Raw genomic sequence first — 18176 nt, 5'->3', positions numbered from 1 at the left:
AATTTGCAGGAGGAAGTGGGGGGCGGTAGGGACTACATAGGCTGCGGAAAACTTTGCCTGGAAGATGAGTGGAATTCTATAGATAGATTCATAGGCAGGTGTGTGTGTGTGTGTATCTCACATAAATCTAGAGCAGGGGTTTCAGTACAAATATAGACCCTCAGCGCTTGTAGGACTCATTTATGAAACTTCTGGTTTGGCTTTTTGGAAATAGCCCCAGAACTGGTTGCTGAAGTGTCTGGTAGCAACAGGCAGTGGGGATCATGGAAACAAGCAAAGCACGTGGCTTTTCCCAAAGAATCCCAGGAAATGTACTCCTTACAGAGGTTCAGCACCCTTAACAAACTAGTCCCCAGGGTTCTTTGGGGGATGTCAACGTGCTTTCAATGTATACACAGCCATGGACAATCTTCTCCATTGCCTTGGCACTTTACCCTCATTAACCTGTGAAACAGGACACAACTAGGAAAAACAGAATAAAAACCTAATAACGACCTTTGAAAAGCCCTAGGGCATGGAGTTATTTACTCCGGACACTTTTTTATTTTAGCTGAATCAATATGTAGGTTATGCTATATCAGGCATGTCCAAAGTCCGTTTCAGGAACTTTGATTGGCCCCCACGGCCCTTCTCTTCATCAGGTCTGGCCCTCTTTGAAAAAAGTTTGGACACCACTGTGTTATATAAAGCACATGAAGTACGGTACCTTGAATTGGTGGGTCAACATCTGTGGTATCATGCGCAAGCCATTGAAATGACTACAGTTCCAGCAGCTAGACAGCAGATGGCACACCTATGCTTTCTGGAGGTAGTGCGGTCACTTGGTAGCTATTAAGAGTACAACCCAAAAATATCAGATGCCTCTTAGTATTTCAAAAGACTCCCAACCATGGCAACAAAAGGTCGAGCAAATGAGAGGCTAGTTAGCGTCACACACAAATACACAAACTGCCTGGCTTCTGGTCTTATTCAAATCTTTTAATACTGTACTTTAAAGTCCCAATTATCCACCCCTTAGGGGAGAACGTTATGCTACAGCTGGAAGAATGCATTTATTTTCTCTCCCATGAATTCCATCCTGCAAATAGAAAGTTGTCATTTGAGGGACGATTCATCCATGTAAAAATGTGGAAGTAGTTTCTGGATTTGTAGAAGAGTGTATACAATGAAATAAAATCCAGAGCAGTAGCTATGTTAGTCTTTTGCTGATTGTTACTACCATTGTCTTTTATCTGATATCCCTGACTCTCCTATAATTGCCTGAAATCTGAACCTCTTTATTGTCGACAATAAGTGTTAACAAGTTTTTTCTCGTTAAGGGAATTTGTTGATTCTTAATTGTTACAAATTCTTATAAAATCTTCCTTCTTTGCTGATCACTCGTAGCCTGGTAAGATTGTCTTCCATGAACACTGTCTTAACAGTAAGTCTATAAGTGACTGTGGAGGCCAATTCTGGATCCACACATCCTTCCACAGTGGGGACATAGGCTTCCAGATGTGAGTTGATCATGGTGAGGGTTTGCCAAGCATACCTTCCTCTTAGCACTTTTCTCCCTTTCGTCCTGAGTTCGAGCGTCTTCAAAGTCCATGACACCTTTGGTAAATTGGAGCGCTCACAGGCTGGTGTTTCTCAGTTGTCGGTGTTTATACTACATTTTGGAGATCAAAGCTGGAATAGATTCTCGCATTGCTTTGTTCTCAAGTGACAGCTATAACCAAGAATCGAATCTGGGAGCAACTCCCATTGAACTCAATGGATTGGACACATGGGATTGCATTGAGTAGACACACATGGGACTGGCATCTCTATTTCATGCTTTAGGATTGCAGCTGGAGATGCTGCGCATTGTCCATCTCCCCCACCCTGCAGCACCACTGCCTGCCTGCTAAATGACTGCCTCATACACCACAGTGGTCAGCCCTGTGTATCAGTCAGACAGGGGCAGGGGCCTGTCTGGAATTTCTCCCACCACTCAGGAACCACAATCAGTATCCCATTTTAACTGAGGAAGAGCATTTAGGTTTGTGTACCTTACAGAGAGAGACAGAGATGTGCATGTTGTCTCTAATACCTTTGTTTCACTTTGGGTACTGAAGGCATCATGCTTTTCCTGGGAGAAAGGTGGAGTGGGGGCTGTGGCGCCTGATCCAAGGAAAAAAGGAAACAGAGCAGAAGAGGGAAAGGACAAGTGAGGTTGGATAATTTGAGATGGGTGCAGCAGCGTAGCTAGCCGCTTGGGTGCTGGGTGCGGCGTGTGCGTCCTGCAACTGGGGGCGGGGCGTGCTGCATGGAGCCTCTCTGCTGCCTCCCCCTCAGCTGTAGAGTGGCTGAGGGAGAGGTGGTGGGCAGACGCAAGTCCCACGCTCCCATTTCAGGTAGCGCAGAGCCTGTAGGCGTCCAAGCCACCATGTCACTCCCAGGAGAGATGCGTGGCTTGGGCACGCTGCAGGAACCTGCGGTAAGTGCCGGGCCTCACAGTGTGGTGCCCAGTGGCAGCCACATTTCGTTACGATTGTGGACTGAACTAAAAAGTTTCGTGAGCCCAATTTTTTTAAAAAATATTTTTTAAAAACTCATCTTTTTGTCATTTTGTCACCCCCCTCAGTGATGACACCCGGGGCGACACGCACCCCCCGCACCCCTTTCCCCTGTCACTGGATGGGAGAAATGGACAGGAGAAGGCCATGACTAGAAGAGAATGTTTGGACAGGTTAGGCAGAGCTGTGTATGTGCATGAGACTTCAGGGGAAACCAGGGTTAATAAGCGAAGGAAGCCTGAAGGAACATTCAGCACCATAAAAGAGGGAAAGCCTTTGTGTACAAGCCCATGACGACCACCAATAGCTCCTTGCCCTGCACCCATCTCTGTTGGGAAATCACACAAACGTGGCATCCATGCAGGCAACAGTTTCTATGGAACTGAAACTAGATGTTAGTGCTGCTGTTAGAGCATTGGGGGATCTCCACTGAAACACTATTCTCAGGGTTAACCATCCATCTTGCTCTCTAAGCTTGTGTAAATGTCTATACATAATGCAATGGTCAATACACTTCCAAGAAGCCTAGCTTGTTTTGGGGGGAGCAGCTGTGTTTGCATGTGTGGCGTGGAGGCATTTTGCAGACAATATTTTTAAAAAAGAGGAAGAGATTTATGGCGAATAAGTTTTATTTCCTAATTATTGTATCCGTCAGAGCCCGCAGGGGTTCAGCGAATCCCAGAAACTCTGACAGGCCTGCTACCTTCGTACCACATCTGGGGGCGTGTGTGTGTGTGTGTCACACTAGCACAGTTATTGGGAAGGAAACCAGTTCCCTTATATGTTAATTTTCCGTTCCTTCAGGATGTGGTCTCATTGTCACCCGATTCCAAAGGCACATCAAAAAGAAAGTGCTTCTGCTGCAGAAATAATAAGGAAGTTCTTAGGTGACAGGACCCAGGGGGTTCCCCAAACAGAGAGTGATGACGCGCATTGAAATCACGGTGGCCTGGCGATGAGGATTTCCCCCTTGTCTGGCAACCTTTATAAAGAGAGGGAGGGAGGAAGAGACAAACACAGGGAAACCAAGATGAAGGGAAACCTTGTGGAGTCCTTGGGCTGCATGCTGTTTTTCATGATGTCTCTCCTGATACTGAACATGCTGTCTGTGAGGCTGTGGAAGGTTTGTATCTTTGCATATGCTGAGGGGGTATTGGTCATTGTGACAACAGGGGATTAAGGCTGTGCGGATGGTAGCTAATGCTAGTCCTACTCGAAGTAGATCCACTGAAGCCAATTAATACACTGTACACGACCAACATAGGTATATTTGTTTCATTGGGTCTACTCTCAAAGGAACTTCACTGGTTGCAATCTGATGCATTCAATTTTTGTTCTTTAAAAACAAGTGGGGAAGCTGTGCAAAGAAAGAGCTAATTGGAGGGAAAGGGGATTATTGAGAAATCATAGGAGAGTTTCACTCCGGCAATGTGGCCCGATAACAGGGTCACAACACGTCTCGTATAGTAACTTTTTACTTGGCAAGGTAAGTATGTAAGACAAGGTCTACTGCAGTGGTTTACAACCAATGTGCTGTGGCACCCTGGGGTGCCTTGATGGTCAGGGGTGCCGCAGGGCAACACTGGCCTCTGCCCCTCTTTCCTTCCCTCCCTCCTCTGATGCCGTCTTGCACCTCTGCCTCCCAAAGGCTTGCACGGCTGTCTGTTGCAGCAGCCCTGGCTACCAGCTCCCCAGGCAAATGGTGCCTCTGGGAAGCACCTCTCTTTGGGGTGGGGGGGGGCAGCTCAGAGACAAACCACCCAGAGGACAAACCACCCAAGGAGAGGGGAGAAGAGGCTGAAGGAACACTCCACAAGGGAGGGTGTTCGAAAAGGGGTGAGGGGCTGCCAGCTCTGCAGGCAAAGTGTGACGTAACCATGCTTTTGAGGCTCTTACTTGCCTTTTATCTAAACTAAAAACACCTCAAACATTGCAAGCTTTCCTCAAAGGTAAGTTGCTCCATCCGCCACCATTAATTAATAATTTTGGTTGTACTTTTCTGCATCCTTTTCCCACCTCTACTTTTTTTTAAAAGTAGTGTTATTAAAGAAAGTGTTAATAATGTGAGGTCTGACATAATTATCTCACAGCATCTCCAGCCATCTCAAGCTGTTCCCGTTGCCAAATTCCTCCCAGATTAAGACTAGAGAAGCAGCATACGTTACCCAGCACTTATTTCATTTGAGTTTTTGGGATTTCTTCCAGGGTTTCACCCCAACTCCTAACTTCCTTTCCCATCAAAGAAGCTGGGCATTCTCCTGTGTTGCGGAATCCAGTACAGGGGCCTATCACCATGTAAGTATATTTTGTGCATCTGTGGCACACAGCTGCTAAACTAAAATCTTCTTGTGAGATAATTTCATATTGCTCTTAAAGGGACAATGAAACGTGTAGATATTTCATATGTGGGCTGGGAGAATCTATGGTGTATTTTTAATTTTTAAATAGTTAGCACATGTTTCTTACACGTTTGATGGGCCGTAACTGGGCTCTTAATCACTCCAGGTAAATAGGTACTGCTGCGACAGGAAGGTAAATGGCATTTCTGTGCGCTCTGGTTTCCGTCACGGTGTCCCGTTGCTCCAGAAGCGGTATAGTCATGCTGGCCACATGACCCGGAAAGGTGTCTGTGGACAAATGTTGGCTTCCTTGGCCTGAAAGTGAGATGAGAACTGCAACCCGATAGTCGCCTTTGACTGGACTTAACCGTCCAGGGGTCCTTTACATTTTATCTATAGTGGAGACATAACAGAAAAGAAACAGCTGGCAATGTTGAGGTCTAGTGAGCGTCACTGGAGAGTGTAGTAGCACCCTTTTGTGTGCTAAAAGTGACAGTTGTTGTCCATCCATTTGACATCTGTCGGAGGGATCTTATTTCCCTTCTCATCCCCTAGTCTCAAACTAATTATGACATCAAACATTCACATAGAAGAAGAGAAGAGTTTGGATTTGATATCCCGCTTTATCACTACCCAAAGGAGTCGCAAAGCGGCTAACATTATCCTTTCGCTTCCTCCCCCACAACAAACACTCTGTGAGGTGAGTGGGGCTGAGAGACTTCAGAGAAGTGTGACTAGCGCAAGGTCACCCAGCAGCTGCATGTGGAGGAGCGGAGACGTGAACCCAGTTCCCCAGATTACGAGACTACCGCTCTTAACCACTACACCACACTGGCTCTCATAATGAAACCCTTTCTTGACCTGACCTGGATTCTGTTTTCTTTCAGCAACAAAGCAACATATGGAGGCCCCTTGTGTTCTGCTTCCATGGGCAGAAACCACGCTTCAGCTGGGAGAGCCTGAAAAGTTACGGAGGAGACACACCCTGACCACCTTCCTTCCTTCCTGAGAAAACCCTGGCTGTTTCTTTAAGAGATGAAGAACAACTTCCATGTTTCATTTTGCTTCTGAAATCGCTCTGTGACAAGGAGTCACATCTTCATTGCTAATGACTGATCTCAAACTTCCCCCAGGGGTCTTGTTCTACTAGATAAAGGGAGAGAGGGAATTCACTGCATACTTCGCTTAATTTGTTTGGAAACCAGCTGCATACTGCAACACCCACCAGTGCTATAATGCAGTACGTAAGACCATTCAGAAAGCATAGCGAAATCACGGTGTTACGTGCAGCCACAGAGTAAAAGAAGGAAAAGCTCAGGGTAGGTCATCGAAGGCGAGGAGGAAGAGTAGTAGCTTTATAACAAAACAGAACCAAGATCAAATTCTGCTGGCGTGGGGAGCTGCAGTCAGAAAAGAAAACTGTTACACACCAACTTCTGCGGTTCAGTATCATGGTTGGGAGGTGCCCTAATAACGCCCCTGTAAAAGCAAACACATCCTAGATGCATTCCAACTTGTGGGATTTGAAGTTTTGTATTTCTATGGCATCAATACCTGTTTTGAATCGGAAATAAAGCAGATGAGAAATCTAATGTGTGGGAAGATTCAACTTCATGGCTTGCACTCAAAAGAACTGAAAAGAGGAACTACCTCCTCCAGTCCATAGCAGGGAGTTGGTTGCTGTGGAAGTGATGAAAGAGCTCAGCTCCCAAGTCCTTTTCTAACGCTCTCACGCCTCCTGATCCAGGTATTTCCTCCATGGGCAGAAGGCTCTGGGTTGATTCATACCTCTAAAGCCACAGAAATCTGCTCTTTCCTTCCCTTTTGGTCCCAAGGGTGTTGTCTTGAATTAAATATGTGGCCATTATTATTATTATTATTATTAGCAATGCCTTTTTTTCCAGGGGATACTCAAGAGTACGCAGTACTGGCACCTTTTTGCTAGAAAGTGTGGCACTTAATGTAACAACATCATGATGAGTACTGGACCTATTTTTCTTTTCTAAAAAAGCACTGAAGATTACTATGAATTAAACTTATCAGTCACCTTTTTAACAAAATGCAGCTCACAGCAATAAACAAATAGTACCTGTGTAAGATGTGACATGGGAAATCAGGAGCACTTACATTTACAAAAGAAAAACGTAATTGCAATAATAGAGTGTGTGTGTGTTAGCTGCTAATTTCCCTATAGGGGAAAGCATACAGGTACCACAGTGAGGGAGGAGCAATTTAAATTGGGGGGGGGGGCACAGAATGGTCCTCTCCCAGAACTACAGTCCCAATCTAGCTCTCAATAAAGATGCCCCACTGTTATCTACTCTAAAATGAAAACACAAACACAAACCTGAGAGAGCCTGATCATGGATCCACTGCGTCACATCTGGCTAATCCCTGGGAGTCCAATAAATGGTGCTCCATTTCAGTTACCAAAAGGTAGGCAAGTGATCAAGCAAATCTCACCCCCTGCTCCTTGCTCCTTACATCAGGTTCACCACCCTTCTCAGGCAAGTTGCTCCAGACACTTTTGGTGCGTGTGGATGACCTGCCTAATGAGAAGATGAGAGGTTCAATCACCGTAGCCTATTAGTGTTCGGCAGAAAATGAAACACAATGCAATGCAGAGAATCACAATGCAAAAGTGCCAAAATTAACAGATTTGCTCCTACAAATCCAATATGAGCATGTTTCAGGTGACTATGCTCTTCCTCCCATGAAGCATTTCCGACTGCTAAAAAGTACTTTCCCCTTCTTTTGGCTTGTAATTTGCAACACGATAGCTCTTAATGTTCCTACATGGGACTTAATTTTCAGCACCCTGGCGTTCTTTTCTATCCCTTTGCATGCACCACTATTCCTCCAAAACTACAATTTCTAATAAAAGAACTGCACAGGATGCAGTAGAGGGAAAGGTAGGACTATGTCTCTTCCATGATGTGCTCTGATCACAAGGAGCAATGGGAATTCCCTTACAGTCCTCCTTACTGGGAGGAAATCATATTTCTGGATACCATTCCCAGACATACAAACAAGTTTTGTATTTTTAACAAAGTGAGGTGGAATTTCTTAACACAAAGAAGTAATCTCTGCTAAAGAAACAGATTTTTTATTTATTAGAAAAAACCCCATGTTATTTTAAGTAGGCCTGACTAAAGCATCTTAAGGCAGGCTGGTGATTGCTGTTAAGGCAGGTTGCCAGCTCTCTTAACGGCTTAGAAAGCTGAAGTATAAAAGTTGGCAGAAGAAATGTTAATTTTGGGTTGCGTTGGGTTGTTGGGTTCAAAGCTGAAGATGCTTCTCCATTCGCTCCCTCAGTTTGTATTTCTGAATCTAAGATTGGAACAGGAAGGAAAGAAGAAAGGGATTGGTTACAGCATTGCAAACATACTGGTTGTCCCTCTGCAAATATTTTGGTCCATGCCTATGGCCATCTCTCATTTAGGCTACCATAAAGTGCTCTCTCTCTCTATGTTGCCTCACTTTGGGCCCCTCACCTCTACCCAGAACTCTGCTGCCAAAGTCATTCACTTGTCTCTCCTTGCTCTGATGATGCGATGCCTCTCCTTAAAACCCTACCCTGACTTCCCATCTTCTCCTGGATTCATTCTTGTCCTTTCCTTCAAATCTCTCCAAGTCCTTTCCCCCTTTATCTTATCATCCCCTTATGATCTTCACTCCCTGGACTCCACCATTCTCCATCACCTAAAAGTCTCAACCTCCCTCAAAAAATCCCACCTTCTATTACCTGCTGCCCTTCATATGCTAGTCACTGCCTCCTAGATGCCACCACTCCTACGTCTTCAAAACCCACCTGTGGCCCACCCATCTACTAGTTCCATACCCAGTAGTCTGTAACTAGGCCCAAGCCCATGTAACTCAAGCAACTGCAAACACTCCTTCCCTGTTTACGCCACCTCCTCTTCCCCTCCACTGTGATTCCGCTGTAACCGGTTTAGTTTGCAAGTTCCTCAAGGCAGGGATCTTCCTGCACTCCGCAAAGCACCATGCAACCTACTGGGGCTAAGCAAGCAAAAGCCTTTGGACTGTCACTCACCTTGCCCGAGACGGTGAGCGGGAAATCTTTCACAAACACTATGTACCGAGGGATCTTGAAGTGAGCGATCTGCAAAAGAAAAGCCAATGGCTGTGGACTGACTCAATCTTTATACAGCGGGCTTGCTGTTCCCTGCTTGAGCAGGACTCAGAGCAAGTGCCTCTCCAACATGGAATACAGAACTGCATTTTATCTAAAGCCATATCCCCAACTGATATTAAAACAGCGGGAGCTTCCACACTAGGCTGTCATCCTATCATACAGTCCTTCCGTCTTTCCTCAGACTACAGAGAGCCCAGTTGTTTTTCCCCGAAGAACAGAAGAGCAGCCCAAATATGACAAGCGTACAGTCATTCCAAAGCATTCAAAAACCAAAGCGCGGCTTCTGATTGGCTGCAGGAAGCTCCTGCAGCCAATTGGAAGCCGCAGAAGCTCCGTCAGACATTCAGCTTCCAAAAGAACGTTTGAAAACCAGAACAGTCACTTCTGGGTTTCAATCGTTCAGGAGCCAAAACATTCGAGAACCAAGATACGACTGTAGATGCTTTTAGCACCACTTATAGTGGACGTGTGCTGAGGTTCAAATGGCCCTACCCACAGCAGCTGTGCCATGCCCCCATGGATGTATACAGAACATAGTGGAGTGCACGCCTCGAAAAGCACAATCCTCCTGATAGTGTGGGACATCGATTGCAATTCCACGTATAGCTTGCAACGGAAGAGCAATGATTGGGCTGAGCTAGGAACCACCCATCTGGAAGCAGCCCTTGACAGAACCTCAACTCTCACCACTGGAGAGCTTGCTCTTTCTTTTTATTGGGGGGGGGGGCAGGACACACCCACCCATCTCGAAGTTCCTACCTTCCCTTTGCAAAATGCCTTGACTTCTTCTACTGTGCACTCTTCTCCAGCTTTCACTCTGATGCTGGCGCAGATCTCCTCTCCCATTCGCTCGTCTTTCACGCCAACTACCTGAGTGGAAGAGAAGGGGAAAGTTGATCATTGGGCCCACCCAATGTATTGGGGTTCTTGGCCCTGCTGGATCAGGCCATCAAGTTCAGCATCCTGTTCTCAAACAGTGGCCAGCCAGGTGCCTGTGGGAAACCCACAAGCGAGCTCATTTCCCTAAATGGCGCTGGAGCCACATGGCATCTTGTCGCACATTCAGCCTTAAGTATTTAGCCTGTGATGGCCTGGGACTCGGAACCAGAGGAGACTCAGTCTGCACCGGATCCTTTGCCTCAGGCATTATCTAAACCAGGTCTGGGGCCTGATCCTGAAGAGTCCCAGTCTGCACAGGTTCTCCTGCAACAAACAGAGCCAAGTCAGGGGCCTGAGCCTGCCCTGCCCTGCGGGGATTACTTCGTTGCCCTCTGCTGGGCAATCACTTACAGCTGCTCCACTGAGGCGGCCCCTGGGTCTAGTAACCCACCAACATCTCCCGAGCTGCAGAGATTAAGAAGGAGAGACCTGAGGACTTGCAGGAGGAGTGCTCGCCTTCAGGCAAAACAGGGAGGTGAGTCACCGGGGGATCAGGACAGGCTGCTACCCCAACAATGATAAAAGGCCCCAGGTTGTGGGAGCCACTTTGCTGTATGCTAGATCCTGCCCCTGTCCTTGCCTGGTTCCCTGCCTTGTGTCCTGCCTTGGCCCTGTCGGACTGACTCCCAGTGGAACCTTCGGATTCTGGACCGGTCCTGGACCACGGTTCATGGGTTATCCCTGGGTCCAGCACATAGCCAAACGAGAGGATTGGAGGGCCTGTTCCCATGTCCCACCTCACCATTTTTCTCACCTGCACCTCTTGAATCTTAGGATGGGTATGTAGGAATTGCTCGAGCTCTGCTGGGTATATGTTTTCTCCTCCTCGGATGATCATGTCTTTGCAGCGGCCTACTATCTTGCAGTAGCCGTACTCATCAAGAATAGCCATGTCCCTGGAAGGATATCACAGTCATTCTACCCTGACCTTGCCATGTTGCTGGACGCTCCACTGGAGAACTGAAGAAGAGCCTGCTGGAGAAGGCCAGGGACACACCTAGTCCAACACCAGGCTCTCGTGTCCTATGTAATTTTACACGCTTTGATCATATCTCCTCTTGCTCGCTTTTTCTTTGAACTAAAAGGCCCTAAATGCTGTAACCTTTCCTCATAGGGGAGTTGTTCCATCCCTTTGATCATTTTTTGTTTTGTTTTGATTCCCTCTTCTGAACCTTTTCCAACTCTAAAATATCATTTTCAAGGTGAGGAGACCAGAACTGTGCACAACTGTTCCAAAAGCTGTTGTTGCACCATACATATGATACAGGCATCCCCAGACTCGGCCCTCCAGGTGTTTTGGGACTACAGTTCCCATCATCCCTGACCACTGGTCCTGTTAGCTAGGGATGATGGGAGTTGTAGTCCCAAAAAACATCTGAAGGGCCGAGTTTGGGGATGCCTGATATGATAAATGCTTAGGTGCCCAAGACCAGATTCAATTAAACAGTTGGGCAAGCAGGAACCAGCACAAAATCCCACTAGTACAATGGGACTTTGTGCCCATCTCCTCCCCACACAACTCCTCCAAAATGGTTTTGGCAGGTCAGGAGTACCCCCAGAACAGGGTACTGGGAGAAGAGAAGGGAGATTGTTCCGTGTGACAAACACAAATGCTTGTGCTGATGGAACAGTCAACTTAGAGCAATGTTGAGTTTCAGCCCAAATGTTCCCTTTTCAGCTTGTTTTTTTTAGCAGCTAGTCCTCTGTACTTGCATAAGCAAGAGATCACAAGCAGTACTCTGTGAATTCTGCAAAACCAAATACTAGATTCTGCAATGTGGCAAGACATGACGTAGTGAGATATCATATGCCAGGGAACAAAGGCTCCCTTCATGCACACCCGGAAATTTGAGGCAGCTCCCTCTCCATGCAGCTATCTATCCCACGTGGGAGCAGCAGCAGATTAATGGATAATGCTTGTATGGGTTTTTCCCAACAGATCACCATCCCACCTTTGAGTCACAAGGGGATGGCACCATGGGAGAGTGGCTCCCCTACAACTCCATGCCTGTGTATGAAACAAGTTTGCTATTGAGTGTTGAGTAAGACTTAAGCCTAGGGGTGGACATGTTGCTTGTCTGCCATTCCCCATCAGGTGAAGCTGCCCAACCCCATTATCTCAAATTCAGCTCTGTACAAATTTTATGCAATAGGTCATTTTTGTCCTCATTTGCCCAGTTAGAGTGACTGACATGACGAGATAGTGACTTGCTAAAAGGCAGCTTATGGCCCTGAATGGATTCTCCACCCAGCCTTCCACCTACTAGATCCTATTGGCTTCCCAAGGATTATCCTATTGAACAAATGGCTTCTTCCCCAACGTACCCGGTCTTGTACCATTTCTCATCATCCATCACTTCATTGGTTATGTTGGGGTCTGCCCAGTACCCTAGCATGACGCAGTAACCTCGGACCTGAAGTTCTCCTGGGCTGTTGAGTGGGATAATTTCCCCTGTCTCAGGATCCTCAATTTTTGCCTGTTAATACAGAGGAAACAGAAACATTAATGGAACAGAAGCATGCTCAGGTTAGAGACTGTGAGGGTGTGACAACAGAAGATACAGCAAAAGTGTTGTGATTAACAGAGTCTTTCAGCAGAACATCAGAGTCTTCCTTCTTTCCAGTACAGTGGTACCTCAGCTTAAGTACTTAATTCATTCCGGAGGTCCGTACTCAACCTTAAACTGCTCTTAACCTGAAGCACCACTTTAGCTAATGGGGCCTCCTTCTGCCACTGCGCCGCCGGAGCATGATTTCTGTTCTCATCCTGAAGCAAAGTTCTTAACCTGAAGCACTATTTCTGGGTTAGCGGAGTCTGTAACCTGAAGCGTACGTAACCTGAAGCGTATGTAACCCGAGATACCACTGTAGTCATTCTTTTCCAGAGTTCCCAGTTAAGACAACTGCTTTCCCACTTGGTTCAGCTTAGAGTGCTTGTTGCCTCATGAGACAAGACAAGCATAGAAACACTAGCTACATAAACTTTAAGAGGTGCTGGTCCATCATGAACTAATCTACCATAATACAGTTCCTCTGGTCTTAGAAGTAAGCCTTGTAAACATACGAATACACAGAGAGATCCACTAGCACTTTACCTTGCTAGAGCTTCATGCTATACTGAACATGTAACCGTCAGCTTCTCCACTATGATCTTGCACTGAGGAAAACCTCTTCTCAGTGAATTTCTCACACTCCTGCCAATGCTGCTGAATGCAGCCTTGGCTTTGTACCTGCCTCTGCACTTACACACATTCCTTAAAGAAAGAGAGGATGGGTCATGCTCCAGTGGTGTCCAAACTTTTTTCAAAGAGGGCCAGATTTGATGAAGTGAAGGGCCGTGAGGGCCGACCAAAGGGCCGACCAAAGTTGTGAACCTTTTTTTAGGATTTTAAAGTTGCTGAGCTTTTCTTAGGATTTCACCCCAAAGTTGCTGAGGTTTTTTTTAGGATTTTACCCTAGGAAATAAACAGAATTCTGAACAGAATTCAGGTATGGGGGATGGACTGCTCAAGACACGGGCTAAGCACTTAGTGCAATTTCACCCATTACACCAACAAAGGGAATCAGTCACCTCTGTATGTGGGAAAATACATCCCACAGTCTCTGTTTTCTGGGCAATGTTGTCTTGAGGGAACCCCATGAAGGTGACAGGACTATTCTCCGTGGTTCCATATGCAACCTGCAAAACACAAAAGAAACAAAACAGCTGAGAGAGAAACTAAACCAATGCAGAAGAAGTGCTAAAGTGTTATGGGCAAAAGCTCCCATCCGCAGCAGACAACACCATATCAGGGAAGTTATGAAGCGACCGTCTTTCAGGGAACTGCAATTTATTTTGCCCCACTATAGTCTACGCTATTCAAGCAAAACAAATCATCAATGTAAGTTTGCATGCACCAGCTTAATCTGCACCCACCTCTCAGTATATTTGGATCGTTGCACAATTTGTTTCCCAGCAAGGAGCGGAAAGGAGGTATCTCATGGGAAGGAAGGATCAAGTACAGGCAACTCCCAATTTGCATGGGGGTTGTGTTGTGCGCATTTGTGCACCAACGGAGCATGCATAAGCCCACTTTGCCCCATTATGCCTCATTCCACCCTCTTCCGGGTGCAAAACAAACCATCCGTCAGCAGTTGCACATCAGTTGAAAGGGCGCAAAATGGTTGCCACCTGTAACGTTAAGAGGACTCCTGCCCTCATGTCCTGATTGTGGGTCTCCACATTCATAAAAAACCTAAAGCCATAAACTATGGATTAGTAAGGTATCCCATACTTGTACCTGAGTGTTCCCACTTCATTCCTTCATAGATGGCTGCAACCATGGAGAAGCTGCTGCGTCAGAGTAAATACTGAACCAGATGGACCACTGGTCATGTGTCATGCGAGAGCATACAGACACCTGACTAGCCATGATTAAAAAAACAGGACGCTGGACTCGATAGGTCTTTATTCTCATCCAGATACAGGGCACAGAAGGGCGACTGATAGGAAAATCTGCTAAAAGCGAATGGGACCGAACAACTGCTTGAGGCAATGTCATATAACCTCCCTGCAAGCATATCGGAATGAGTGCTGAATAAATGGCCAACATCCTAATACCTCTTGGCTAACTTTGTGAAAACAAATCAGGATGAACGCTCAGTAAACAGGTCACCAAGAAGCAGTATTTCTGGAGAGACATTTTAAGGATGAATTCACAAGTACTCCAAATCTTCCTTTGACCATGCCTGATCTTGCAAAGACCCTATTTCAGATTCACTTGACGTGTTTTTAAAAAGTTGTACAGTCCTGAGCTATAGGTGCAGCATTCTTCTGGTGGCTAAAATGAAGCTCATGTATCATTTGTGCACTAGGGTAACATTTGGAGAAATCCTTGGAACCCCTTTAGTTCAAAAGAGGTCATAGAGAAGATAATCACATAGTTGGCTGAAAATAATTTCAAACCGCAACTATTTGGCAAACGGATCATCTCATTTAGTGGATTTACCAAGAATCGTTCTGAATATTGCAGGCATGCAATTTATTTTTGGTGACAAGTGCCTCTTTCTTAGGGAATGCAGAGCCCTGGGCTAAACTGGGAATAAGAAACATATTAGCAGAACTATTTGAATCTAAACACTGCTATAAAACCTCGGCTGCTAATGTTGTTTAAACACTAGCCAGTGTAAGCCAGTCTTCAAAATAGAATGAAATAAACATTTCTGGAGACTCAGAAAGGGGCAATTTGGAGGAACCTTGATTTACTGGGCAGGGCTGTTCATCGGGGTGCCTGGGTTTTATTCTTGGCTCTCTCACTCTGTGTTTGCACTGGCAGAAAACTCCTCCAGGTATATCTAAGGGGTAATTTACTATTGATGATACTGGAAGTGTAGCCTGTTTTTACACTATCCTCAGTGAAGGGCTATTCTACCAGTCTTCATGTGATAGACACCTTGAATTCAGAGGAAGCAAAGATACTCCCCAAGCTACTCCTTGGTGCGAGAAGGAGACACATTACTCATAGGCTTGGGATACTGTTGGTCACAGGTAGCGAGCTGCATAGTTACAGTGCGGTCAAGATGTCCTATGAGTTAGCAAGAAGAAGCACATGGCCAAAGGGTAAAGCAAAGATTAAAATCTGCTTCTGAATTTCAAGTTTGCTGCCAAGTCTACTACTGTCCAGGTTCAGGGAATCCTATCCCTCCCCTGGTGGCATCCAAAGAAGCAGATAAACACAAAGAGTTCTTACCACGTAATTTATTCAGTATTCACAGAGAGAGAGACAAAGGAAGGTAGTCCTTATTCAACAATGGCATTGCTCCAAGTAAAGCCCCACCCCCTCCGTCTCTCTTAGCCTACGTCATTCCTACGCCGGCTGATCTGGGATTTCTGTCTCAGCTTTCTGTACTACTGCTCTTAATGCACGCCTAGTCTTGGGAGAGGGGGGCTCAGGAATGCTCTCCAAAGACATTGAGTCTGTCAGCTGTCTCTCCCCCAGTGTTTCTTCTTGCTGCTGTTCCTCTTCCAATACAGTCATACCTTGGGTTACAGCCGCTTCAGGTTGCGTCTTTTCGGGTTGCAGACCGCCGAAACCCGGAAGTACTGGAACGGGTTACTTCCGGGTTTCGGCGGTCACGCATGTACAGAAGTGCTAAATCACGCTTGAGACATGCGCAGAAGTGCCGAATCGCAACCTGCACATGCGCAGACGCGCAGACACGCAGACGCAGGTTGTGAACACTGCGGGTTGCGAACGTGCATCCCGCACGGATCACGTTTGCAACCCGAGCATCCACTGTATTTCCCAGCTTTTCCCTTATGCAGTCTCTGCAAACCACCGTTCTAAATCTATACAGTTCTCAGGAAGGTTCAGGAGAAGGGGGGAGGGGAGGCCTCCACCATTCCTCCTCAGTCCAGCCCCTGACAGCCAAGCATGAGAAAGAGTGTGCTGTGAAATATCCAAAGACACACACTCTTAAACGTGTTACATGCGGAAGGTATTTCAAGCTAATAGCAAAGAGGACAGGGGTACAGGGAAAGATTTAACTGTGAGCAACTGCAACACATCCACAAATGCACACCAGCACTCCTGAGCTGCCACTGTCTCTGGACTTTGATCACTGAAATGGACAGAGCGCAGGCACCACCTTGCTCTAACAGCAGGCACAAATGTAAAGCAATGGCATTTTTCAGGGGGAACAGGCTGCCAGGTGTGTCTCCCCAATTGTGCCATGTGGGACTGAGTGCCTCTCTCCTTACAGAACAGCAATGAAAAAGGACCCATCCCTGCTAGCCATTCTTTAGTAGAAGAGGTATTGTGCGGGTGAAAATCAAAATTGGAAAAGTAGTAGCCAGAATGACAACTTCCGTTGCAGAGAAAAGTATCTGGAAGCTCAGAAGTGCTTAAAATGCTACAAAAACCCTGTTTGACCAGAGACCTGAGTTGAGCAGAAAGAAGTGAGTGTGGCCCAAAGATGATGACAGTTCTCCATCATGATGACTCCCTTCGTCACTCAACCAACTATCACAGATAGTACATGAATGTGTTACCACGATTCCCTAACATTTATACTGCAAAGTGTTGCCCTCCTTCTGCTGGCTGTAGAGGAGATGTCCACCTTTATTACCAGGCTTGCATTATGCCAGCCTGACACAAACAACATTTCTATTAAGAGCCACGTTTCAAGTCCTTTCAAAACACCAGGGCGAAAATAAAGTGGTATTGGCTTAAGAGAAAAGGGTAGACCTGGCTAGGAAACAAGAGTAATTTTTGAACTTCAAAGACAATGTGGCAGACGGGGGAATAAAATAATAAACCAACGGAAGTACTTGGAGTGAAAGAGCCGTCTACCGGTCCTGTCCCCTCTTGCCCTGTGGGATGGATTTAATTATCCCTCTAATAACACTGGGTATTCTGTCTAGACTTGAAATCAACACCAATGTTCTTTCCGGATCCTCCCTTGGCATCTTGCTCCCCGTTTCCCCCAACATTTTTTGTCCTTGTCTACTTGGAAGAAACTGGCACATAGCTCTGTCCCGTTCGGGGTCTGGGTACGTGCAAAGCCCCAGGACAAAGTCCTATATGTCTTCAGTCCTATATTTGGAAGGGCTGATTTGGATTGCTGCGGATGATGGTATGCAGACCCTGCAGAGTGAAGGTTGGAAAGGCTCAAACCTACACTGTCTGACCTAGAAGCCCTTCCTCCTAATATCAGAGGGAAAACCATCTGCGCATGCTCACTGGCATTTCCTGTTTATATTGCTCTTTCTTCGTATGTCCTACAGCTGAGCCCAAACAGTGAAAACAGGTTCTGGGGCTAAACCTAGTGGGTCATTAAGTCCCAGAAATAAATAATGTCAGTTGTACAGTGGTACCTCGGGTTAAGAACTTAATTCGTTTTGGAGGTCCGTTCTTAACCTGAAACTGTTCTTAACCTGAGGTACCACTTTAGCTAATGGGGCCTCTCGCTGCTGCCGCACGATTTCTGTTCTCATCCTGAAGCAAAGTTCTTAATCCGAGGAACTATTTCTGGGTTAGCGGAGTCTGTAACCTGAAGCATCTGCAACCTGGAGCGTCTGTAACCTGAGGTACCACTGTAATGTAAAGTAGCAACAGGGTTTGCTTACTTTGCATCCTGGCCTATTTCCCTGAATGCACCCAATAAATTTTGTCTATGTTTCCTTTTATGCAGTTGTAAAAACCGCTGGAGGCATGAACGACT

The 18176-nt window shown here is 46.2% G+C and overlaps 1 protein-coding gene and 1 long non-coding RNA gene across 4 annotated transcripts in view; one reads left to right on the top strand and one right to left on the bottom strand.

Moving 5' to 3' along the window:
* The first annotated feature begins 2008 nt into the window (after window positions 1–2008).
* Window positions 2009–6471, top strand: LOC310672634. The gene is made up of 4 exons (XR_014508688.1): window positions 2009–2023; window positions 3345–3663; window positions 4746–4835; window positions 5767–6471. It is a non-coding gene; the product is annotated as an uncharacterized lncRNA (long non-coding RNA).
* Window positions 6472–7969: 1498 nt separating this feature from the next.
* Window positions 7970–18176, bottom strand: part of ACSF2 (acyl-CoA synthetase family member 2) — a 53685-nt gene continuing 43478 nt past the window's right edge. For all 3 annotated transcript variants that reach the window (XM_083430039.1, XM_083430041.1, XM_083430040.1), the window contains 6 exons: window positions 13546–13653; window positions 12300–12451; window positions 10729–10870; window positions 9795–9905; window positions 8934–9002; window positions 7970–8209 (listed from right to left, as the gene is read on the bottom strand). In XM_083430039.1, the coding sequence (XP_083286165.1) occupies window positions 8159–8209; window positions 8934–9002; window positions 9795–9905; window positions 10729–10870; window positions 12300–12451; window positions 13546–13653 (633 nt within the window). In that variant the 3' untranslated portion in view covers window positions 7970–8158. The remainder of the gene's footprint in view (window positions 8210–8933; window positions 9003–9794; window positions 9906–10728; window positions 10871–12299; window positions 12452–13545; window positions 13654–18176) is intronic.

Source organism: Podarcis tiliguerta, assembly GCF_965153285.1.
Source record: "Podarcis tiliguerta genome assembly, chromosome: 2".
Classification (NCBI taxonomy): Eukaryota; Metazoa; Chordata; class Lepidosauria; order Squamata; family Lacertidae; genus Podarcis; species Podarcis tiliguerta.
The sequence above is the reverse complement of the archived record's forward strand: the minus strand, read 5'-3'. Positions and strand labels throughout refer to the sequence as shown.